Here is a 9357-nt window from a genome sequence, read left to right as displayed (position 1 = left end):
AGCAAACCTGGTGGTTTGAATGGAGAAGCTCTGTGGAGGACAGAGAAAAAAAGAAAAAAGACGGCTCCAAAGAAATGATTAAAGTTCACCACACAACGAAGGAAAAAGTATATGGGACTTTGAAGACACTTTTGGATGACTTTTCTGACCAACTGAAAAAAAAGATGGGAAAGCACATTCACAACATAAAACACCAATATCTGTCTTTGAGAGCACTAAAAGAAAAGATTGACGAAGACAGTATTGTTCTACAAATTGACTTCGCAGAAAATTACATGTGCAAATTTTCCAATGAAATCCAAGCGGTCCATTTTGGCGATTCCCACCAGCAGGTAAGCCTCCATACTGGTGTGGCTCACACGAAGAATGGTGTTGTGTCTGTTTGCACCATTAGTTCCTCAATGCGCCATGACCCATCTGCAATCTGGGCTCACCTCAAAAAAGTGCTTCCCTACCTCAAACAACAAAACACAGCTGCAACCACCCTGCATGTCATAAGTGATGGCCCAACCACTCAGTATAGGTCAAAAAAGAACTTTTTTTTCCTGAGCAAAGTACCATATGAGCTAGGATTCAAAAAGGTGACCTGGCATTTTCTGGAGGCCGGACATGGGAAGGGCCCAGCTGATGGAATTGGTGCGGCTGTTAAGCGCCAAGCAGACTCGCTTGTGGCCAAGGGCATTGACCTTCCAACTGGAAAAGTATTGTATGAACAACTGCTTAACCAGCCATCAACTGTCAAGTTAATGTACATCACTGAGGGGGAAATTGAAGAGATGGATAGTCTCCTTCCTGATGACCTGCTGACCATCAAAGGAACCATGCAGATACATCAGGTATCACACATGTCACTTTTGTTATGAGAGTTTAACATTTTTCAATTTATATCTCCACAGTATTCAAATGCACTTTGTTCTTTTAGATTGTCTCTACAAGACCGGAGGAGATTTTTTGGCGAGTTCTCAGCTGCTTTTGTGCAGATCCCCATCCTTGCCAGTGTTTTGGTCTCAAAAAAGTCAACATACTGGGAGCACAGAACATGGAGACTGCATTGGGATCACCAAGTTCAAGCACACTTACCAGCACATCTCAACCCATCATAGACCTGCATGAGGGACTGATTGGAAGTTGGTGTGTGGTACGGTATGATGGGGATCCTTACCCTGGCATTATACAGGATGTGGACCCTGAGGGTTGTGCTCTGGTGAGAACCATGAGTCATATTGGCAAAAACAAGTTCTTCTGGCCTATGAGAGACGATGTTATTTGGTACCGGCCAGAAGATGTGATCAGGCTGGTCCCAGAGCCTCAACCAGTAACAAAGAGGCATGTGATGGTGGAGCCAACAGTTTGGAAAGAAATATGCTCTGTTCTTGACCATGAAACATAACTGAACCTCTGGCCCATATGCAAGTTTGACAGATACAGTATTTAGCAAATACAATGTCTATTTAGTCAGATTCAACTTGTTATTCCACATGATTACGTTTGACAGTACATGGATTTACGATATAACACACATGACAGTAATGTTTAAGTACAGAGTGTTTGCTCTGGTTCAGCATAGGCATATAAGTTTTCAATTTCAAAATATATTGCCTATTTTATCTGTTATTCAACTGGTTATATTAAGGTTATGTTAAGGTAATGATGACATAAAGGGTTTGCTCTAGTTTGTACTAGTTTGCTCTAGTTCAGCATGTAGAAAACAGTGAAGAAATGATTTGCTGATTTTTAACACAAATTCATGTTTTTTCATTTTTTGGATTGTTTTTAATTTAAAAATATTGGTGATATGTTTTTGTTCACAAATGCTGTTGCTTATTGATTTGCTCTGGTTCACCACATAGAGCAGTAGAAAAAATTTTTTTAATTGGAAGTTGCCTATCTGTCATTTCCGCCACACACTGTCTCTTCCGCCACGCCATGTCATTTCCACCACAACACATATTTTAAAGTAAAACATATAAAAAACATACAATCAAACCAACTATATTCAGTGGTGTTGATAATTGTGCAGTTAGGGCTAAGATTTGTGTATACACTTTGAGAAATATATGATTTTGAGCTATGATAAGAAAATGAAATGTTCCATTGACCTAGTTTTAGGTGTTTTTTAGTGTAAACATTGTAAAATCTTTACAGTTACATTTCTGAAAAAAATAATAAATTACAAATTTGAACAGATATGTGTGTGCTATTTAATCAAATATATTTATAACAGAAGATATTTCATTATTTTCTCTTAAAAATACATGTTTTGTTATGTGATGGAAATGACCGTTTTCTTGGACTGTCAGATAAAAATGGTAAAAAATATATATTAGTAAATACAAATCATCACAGCCAACTTCAGGGAAGGTTTCCAGACAGATTGAGAAACCAACTGATACTAAAAAATTGTTTGTAGAAATGTTTTTATTTTCTGAAACTGTCTAGCTCAAAGAGTACCATAGTTGAAGAATTACCCGTATACTGTATCATTGGGTACGACAGTGGAACAACGCTTATGAGACATTAAGTAATATTCCTCAAGAATCAATGGGTTCGCTATATTAATATAAAATTACAAACCATTTCAACCAAAATGACTGGTTCTTCTTGAAATGTACTGCCTCATTTATGGAACTGGGCAGTGTCCATGGGCGGAGTTTTGATTGTGAATGACGCGTTGTTGCGGTAGTAGGAAGTGGGATTTACCAAATCATCACTGTCTGTGTACTGTACAGTGCTGACATAATATTCAAGATTTGTTCCAGGGATTTTTAACTATATTGAATGTCGGCCTGATTTTAAACGTGAGTACATGTTTACTCTAGAAGTTTAACTACATCCTTTGAACACAGATGTACAGCTACAGGAAATGCAATCATTGAGCTAAGAGCTAATGTTGGCTGCTAGCAAGTTAGCTTGTGGTCCTGGGGATAGCTAGCCACATTTTTGCGTTTCTAGAATGAGTAACTTATCGCCTATATAAGTTCCAATAGAACGAATATGGCCCCTGTCTTCTGTCACTGCAGTACTTGCTCTGGTGTCACGCAAGGCTGCAGTAGCTAACTAGCTTAGCGTGGTGCTAACATTTGTAACGCGTATGTTGCAATTCTGTGATTACTCCATCCATGGCATGATCAGGCGAGCTCTAATTCAGCCCACACACTAGCTCTTATCAGTGGTGTAAAAGTGAGCTCATGACGATGTGGCTGTTGAGGCATGTGTATAATATGAACTATTTATTATACTGATTACTAGCTTGTACCACTATTTGTGTATCGAGGGACCAACATGCATAGCAACGTGGAATAGAACAGACACGACTTTGTCAATCACAGGCTTTCTCACTTTCATAGTGGTGCTGTATGCAAACTGCAGTCAAATTCCTCATAGCATTTTTCCATGCAACACAGAGGGCCTATTTAAGTTCCCATGATCATACCGTGTGTGTGTTGTGTACCTTTGTGCAACTGTGTGTGCGTACAGAGAAATGTCTCCAGATGAGCTGGTCTACTTGGGAATTCTCGCTGCTTCCATCCCCATCGGGTTCCTATTCCGGTACCTGAGTGAGTATTCTATCTGGGCCATCAAAGAAATTCACCTAACCTACACGGTATCTCCTAGAATAGATGAACACTGAAAAACACAATGCTTTCTCTGGATTTTTTCTTTTCAAGACATTCTGGTAACAAGCAGGACAGAAGAATGAAAAGGCAGTTGCAGTCACGATAACATGTCTACAAAAATGTTAACACATGATGTAGAATAGACCTATCTGCTCTGCTCTCAAGGTTTATTGTAAGTGTTGTGTGTGGGTGTTATTGTTGCTGTAGGTCCTCCAGTGAAGCAGGGGGCAGCGTTGCTCTTGGGCCTCTCGATCACCATAGCAACCTGTCAGGTCCATGCGCTCCACTCACTGGTGACGGTGCTCGGAACATGGATCATCATCAAGAGCAGCTGGCGGTGAGAGACATTAGTGATGGGGGGAAAAATCGATACAGTTACATACCAAGATATTATTTTTGACGATATATCTTTATCGTTTTGACAATATCGCAATATAATTTTTGCGCTAGTTGGCTGTACCTGCACCAAAACCCCAGTATTTTTCCTTCATAGCTTGTTCTTCATCTTTTTAAATAGGGAGCCAATTTGTTTTCAGCACGTTTATTTCCATGACTGATCAAAATTCGTGTTCTCATGGCTCTCTCTTGTCCCTTTGCAGCAAACATATGGTGAGCAGTATGTTTGGAACATCGAATCGTAATAAAATCACAGTATCGAATCACAATACATATTGTATCGGCACCAAAGTATCGTGATAATATCTTATTGTGAGGTCCCTGGCAATTCCCAGCCCTAAGAGACATTATTCAAAATATACAAATTATATATCAACAGACACCGTAGAACACTCCTGTGTCTTAATGTTGTGTCACTATTTAGTGTGACAGTCAGGAACTTCTCTCTCTCACCCATTCCCCTGTTTACCTTCCTTAGGAGTGCCCCAGCTCTTTCTCTGGCCTGGACCTTCCTCTACCTCCTCTTCTTCAGACTGGTCACATGGTTCGGCCTGCCGCCGCCAACACCCTTCGCCAACGCCATCCAGCTACTCCTCACTCTGAAGGTACATCTACAGGAAGAGATGGAGGACACACACATACACGATTACTGAAATGCAATGGCATTATGCATCATGATGTTGTTTACAGTAACAACCCACTTGTTTTCATTCAGCTGGTCAGTCTGGCCAATGAGGTGCAGAGTTTTCACCTAGAGAAGAAACAGGAAGTGAGCTCATTCTCCAAGTCTCCTGTGGTTGGTGGACTGTCCCAAGAGCCCTCCCTCTATGATATGATAGCCTATAGCTACTGCTATGTGGGTATAATGACAGGTAAGGCTGTCTAGCCCCATTCCCTAGTTTGTTTCATCATACAGGGCTACTGTCAACATATCCACAGTTCACCCATTTCTCTGCATCTCTTTTTGATATGGAGACAGATGAATGACTTCAGTGTGTATGTGTGTGGTGTAAACGTATCATGTATTTAGTATGATTTGCCACTAATTTGCTTTTGCACCCATTTTAACTGTTGTTGTTTCTCTCTGTCTTTCTTTCTATCTGCCACTAGTAAAATATTGTGTGAGTCTGCTTACGTTTTCTCTTCTGCTACACGACCTTCCTGTAACTCTCCCTCCTTTTTTTACTCATCCCCTTCGTCCATCACCCAATAACACTCCTCCTCCTTACAATCTATCCCTTTTTTGTCCTCCAATGATCCCTCTCTCTCCTCATTATGTTTTCTAACTCATATAATCCCTGTTGTCTATCCTACCACTTGTCCCTCAATGCTCTCTCTTCATCCCTTCATTTTATCCCTGCATCTCCCTAAAGGCCCATTCTTCCGGTTCCAAACCTATGTGGACTGGCTGAGGCAGCCCAGCTCCCTGGACCTTCCTGGCCGGGTACCCTGCATGCTGAGGCTGAGGTTGGTGCCCGTCTACGGAGCTCTGTTCCTGACCGCCAACGCGTACTTCCCCCTGGCATACGTCCTCACTGAAGAGTTCCTGGAACATCACTTCTTCTTCAGGTAGCAAAACAGCACTCTTGATTTTGGGAAAAAAATATATAGTTGCTTGCATCAAAAAAGGTTGATTTATTTTTCATGTATTTCTTTCTTTTGAGTTGGCATAACAGAATTGTGAATTCATTCACCGCTGTCTTTCTCTCTCCAAAGAGCTACGGGATTTTAGACCATAAAATAATAGAGGGCAAAATGTCTCGGAATGATTTCCCAGATGACTGAAAACAATCGAAGGACAAGCGCCAATTCCAGTTAAACAGAATGGAGACAGAACTCTGTTTGTTTAGTATTCCAGACCAATGTTGCCTTTCACTTGTAGTTAAATATTAATGAGGTCTCTCTCTCTCTTTCCCTCCCTCCAGGTTGTTCTACATGACGGTGGTGTTCTTTGTGTTCCGGATGCGGTTCTACGCTGCATGGTGTGGGGCAGAGGCTGGCTGCATCAGCGCAGGACTGGGCTGTTACCCAGAGGGGGCGCTCTCCAAGCCGGGAGGGGGTCCAACTGTCAACTACAGGCAAGTCTCACACAGGATATTCAGTCCAGTTGGGGAAAACAGTAAAGTACGTTAATTCATAATTATTTGTGTTTAATTACATTTTAGTCATTTAGCAGACGCTCTTATCCAGTGCGACTTACAGGAGCAATTAGGGTTAAGTGCCTTGCTCAAGGGCACATTGACAGATTTTTCACCTAGTCAGCTCGGGGGTTCGAACCAGCAACCTTTCAGTTACTGGCCCAATGCGCTTAACCGCTAGGCTACCTGCTAATCTTGGTTTTGATTTTTCTGTCTCTCCAGCCCTGACCCTGACAGTCCGGTTTTGTACGACTTCAAAACCATCCAGAACATTGACCCATACAACACTGACTTCTGTGTGAAGGTCCGCCACGGGATGCGCTACTGGAACATGACTGTGCAGTGGTGGCTGCATCACTACATCTACCCCAACTCCCCCTTCAAGGCTTACGCACTCAAGTAAGGGCCCTATGCAGGTTCACTAGAGAAGGCATGTGTATTGTGTAAATAAACTGTCTCATAGCAGTCTGTTAAAAACTACAAAACTACAGTCAACTTTCAATGTATTTGTAACTGCCAGATAAGATGTCCCCTGAATGTCATTTGATGCATATGTTTCACAGTACTACTTCTCTCTCTCTCTCTCTCTCTGTCTCTCTCTCAGGGCTGGATGGACCATGTTCATCAGTGCATACTGGCACGGGCTTCATGCTGGCTACTACCTGTCTTTCCTCACCATCCCCCTGTGCATTGCGGCTGAGTCGGCCATGGAGTCGTCGGTCAGGGCCAAGCTGGAGCCCCGGGGCCAGAGTGCCTTCGACTGGGTCCACTGGTTCCTCAAGATGAGGGCCTATGACTACATGTGTATGGGCTTCGTCCTGCTGAAGGCCAGCGACACTGTCCACTACTGGACCTCCATCTACTTCATCATCCACATCATCGCCCTGGCCTGCATTCTGTTCGGGAGGCTGATGAAGGGAGGAAAGAGGGAGGGAAAGAAGAGTGAAAAGGAGGAGAAAATTGAGGGGGGGAAGAAAGAGGTGAAGCAAGAGGACGTGAGAGAGAAGACAGAGTGAGAATGGAATGATGGGGGGAGATGGGAGGATGTCCTGTATGGGGAGTATTGGTTTACTAAAGAACTACAATTCCCACAATGCACTGTCTGTCACTGATCTGTATGGGTCACTTTTGTCAGTTATGTCCAGTGATGTCTCACCTGGTAGAGAAGAGTTATGTTCAATCCCGAACTGACCCCTAGGCCCTACTAGGGTTTGATCTGGAGTTGGGAGGTAGAGTAGATTAAGTTGTAGGATTCCTATCCAGGAGACATCATTGGACTGTTAGCTGAATACAGTGAATCCTTATGAACATTGTTGTAACCCAGTAACAGTTGCCATGTCGATATTACATTATAAACCATGTATACATACAGGTATAATTGGGTAAAAGAATGTTTGAGCTTAATGAATGTCATTTCTGATGCGTGAGTGGCAAAAAAGTTCTGGGGAGATGGAGATTATTCAGCTACTTCGCTTGTGCTTATGTATATATGTGTGTAACTGTTTCAAAACACAAAGCCAATTTTCATAATAAATATACTTAAATTAGTTTAGAGGACACAAAATTGGATGTTCTTAGGCTGTAGGTTCAAGATGCTGACATGAAACAGAGTAGAAAGTACTGTAAAGGCACATCACTTGAATCCATTCATAGAGCAAGGACTGAATTTGAACTGGGATCTAAGTATGTTACTTGGAGTCTGTACTTTTGCCTAAATCTCCAATCCCATTGATATCAATGCACGATTTACTCAAAGTTAAATACAAGTTACGGCCATTTATCTCAAGTCATGACCAGAGCAACAATGTATTATTTTTCCGGGGCAACAAGACTTTCCGCTTCTTTATATTTTCACGTTTTCATTGATCAGGTTGTTCCTATGATAAGTTATTATAGAATAGTGCAGAAAACTGAACTTTGGATGACCATGAGCACATACTGAGTTATACTTGTCTAGTTTTAAAACGCATATCACTCCCGAGTGGCGCAGAGGTCTAAGGCACTGCATGTCAGTGCTTGAGGCGTCACTACAGACCCCCTGGTTCGATTCCAGGCTGTATCACAACCGGCCGTGATTGGAAGTCCCATAGGGCGGCGCACAATTGGCCCAGCGTCGTCCGGGTTTGGCCGGTGTAGGCCAAACACCGTTTGGCCGTTGTTCTCCCTTAGCTCCAAGTTGAGAGGAAAACAAATGGTCTGTCATTATTAAGTGGCACCATCCTCAGTGATTTGAGTAATGACCAAGAAACTTGAAATAACATTCACTGTGTCAAGGGGAGGGGCTACTGGAACCAAAAAGACCAGTACAGATTTCATAATGGATTTATGTGGTTTAGAAAAATACATGAAAATAACTTGAGGCATTTGCTATGTTGATTTGAATCTGAATTTATTTTTCAGCATTATTTAAAATGTTGTTTTGGGTGATCTTCTGAAATGTGCTCTTTTGATTTGACTTGGCTGAGCATTTTACTCTTATCTCTTCTTCTTTACAAAAATGATCTGTCCTGCATTCCATAGTCATTATTTAGTTATTTGATTAGTAATCTCTTGTGGACAGATGCACGTAACATAAATTGAGCATCTGATGCAATTATGCGAGAATTGAGTTCTGGGTGTCAGAGATTATTTGATTAGAGATGTAATTCTATACTGTATGGTGAATATTTATTTATTGTTCTTAATTGTTGTCTGTGTGTCACATGCTAGTTCTCAAATGACACCTGGCTATTCCCCATACAGTGCACTACTTTTGGTCAGATCTGGGCCAAAAGTAGTGCACTATATAAGGAAATAAGTTCCCACAGTCAGTCTATTTTAGCAGTGACTGAGGACTGACTGCTAAGGTAGGGTTGTAGACCAAGCTACTACCTTACCGGTCAGTCCTCAGTTACTGCCAAAATGTTTGACTGTCATCTTATTACAAATGTAATGGTATTACTATATAATTAAAAATATATATATTGTGCTGACAGTAGAATAAAAAAAGTTATTTGGAATTATATTTATTGTTATTTAATTTACAAGTTAGCATGGAAGCATTTTTATTATGATTGTTTACCACAATCTGATATAGCCTCCATTGTTCCCACTGTTTCAGCCAAACCCTCCCTCCTTTTCCTTGTGCCAAAACCCTAGCCCCGAAGAAACGACTCCCTTGTGTTTTTTATCAGCCAACTCATTTCAGTACATGACCAGTATAGAAA

At 41.5% G+C, this 9357-nt stretch overlaps 1 protein-coding gene across 1 annotated transcript; it reads left to right on the top strand.

Annotated features, from left to right (window-relative positions):
- The first annotated feature begins 2655 nt into the window (after window positions 1–2655).
- Window positions 2656–9148, top strand: LOC311140818 (lysophospholipid acyltransferase 7-like). Its single transcript, XM_084176057.1, has 9 exons — window positions 2656–2798; window positions 3478–3557; window positions 3825–3954; window positions 4492–4618; window positions 4729–4885; window positions 5387–5582; window positions 5939–6091; window positions 6374–6550; window positions 6756–9148. The coding sequence occupies exons 2-9, from the start codon at window positions 3482–3484 to the stop codon at window positions 7165–7167; spliced, it is 1428 nt and encodes a 475-aa protein (XP_084032183.1). The 5' UTR covers window positions 2656–2798; window positions 3478–3481; the 3' UTR covers window positions 7168–9148.
- Window positions 9149–9357: the final 209 nt, after the last annotated feature.

This window comes from Coregonus lavaretus, assembly GCF_964263955.1.
Source record: "Coregonus lavaretus genome assembly, chromosome: 13".
Taxonomy (NCBI): domain Eukaryota; kingdom Metazoa; phylum Chordata; class Actinopteri; order Salmoniformes; family Salmonidae; genus Coregonus; species Coregonus lavaretus.
The sequence above is the reverse complement of the archived record's forward strand: the minus strand, read 5'-3'. Positions and strand labels throughout refer to the sequence as shown.

Excerpts from the sequence above, each read along its gene's own strand:
- LOC311140818 (XM_084176057.1), top strand. The coding sequence starts at position 3,482 with ATGTCTCCAGATGAGCTGGTCTACTTGGGAATTCTCGCTGCTTCCATC. Across the intron at positions 4,619-4,728 it reads AGCTACTCCTCACTCTGAAG|CTGGTCAGTCTGGCCAATGA; the intron begins GTACATCTACAG and ends GTTTTCATTCAG. Across the intron at positions 4,886-5,386 it reads CTATGTGGGTATAATGACAG|GCCCATTCTTCCGGTTCCAA; the intron begins GTAAGGCTGTCT and ends ATCTCCCTAAAG.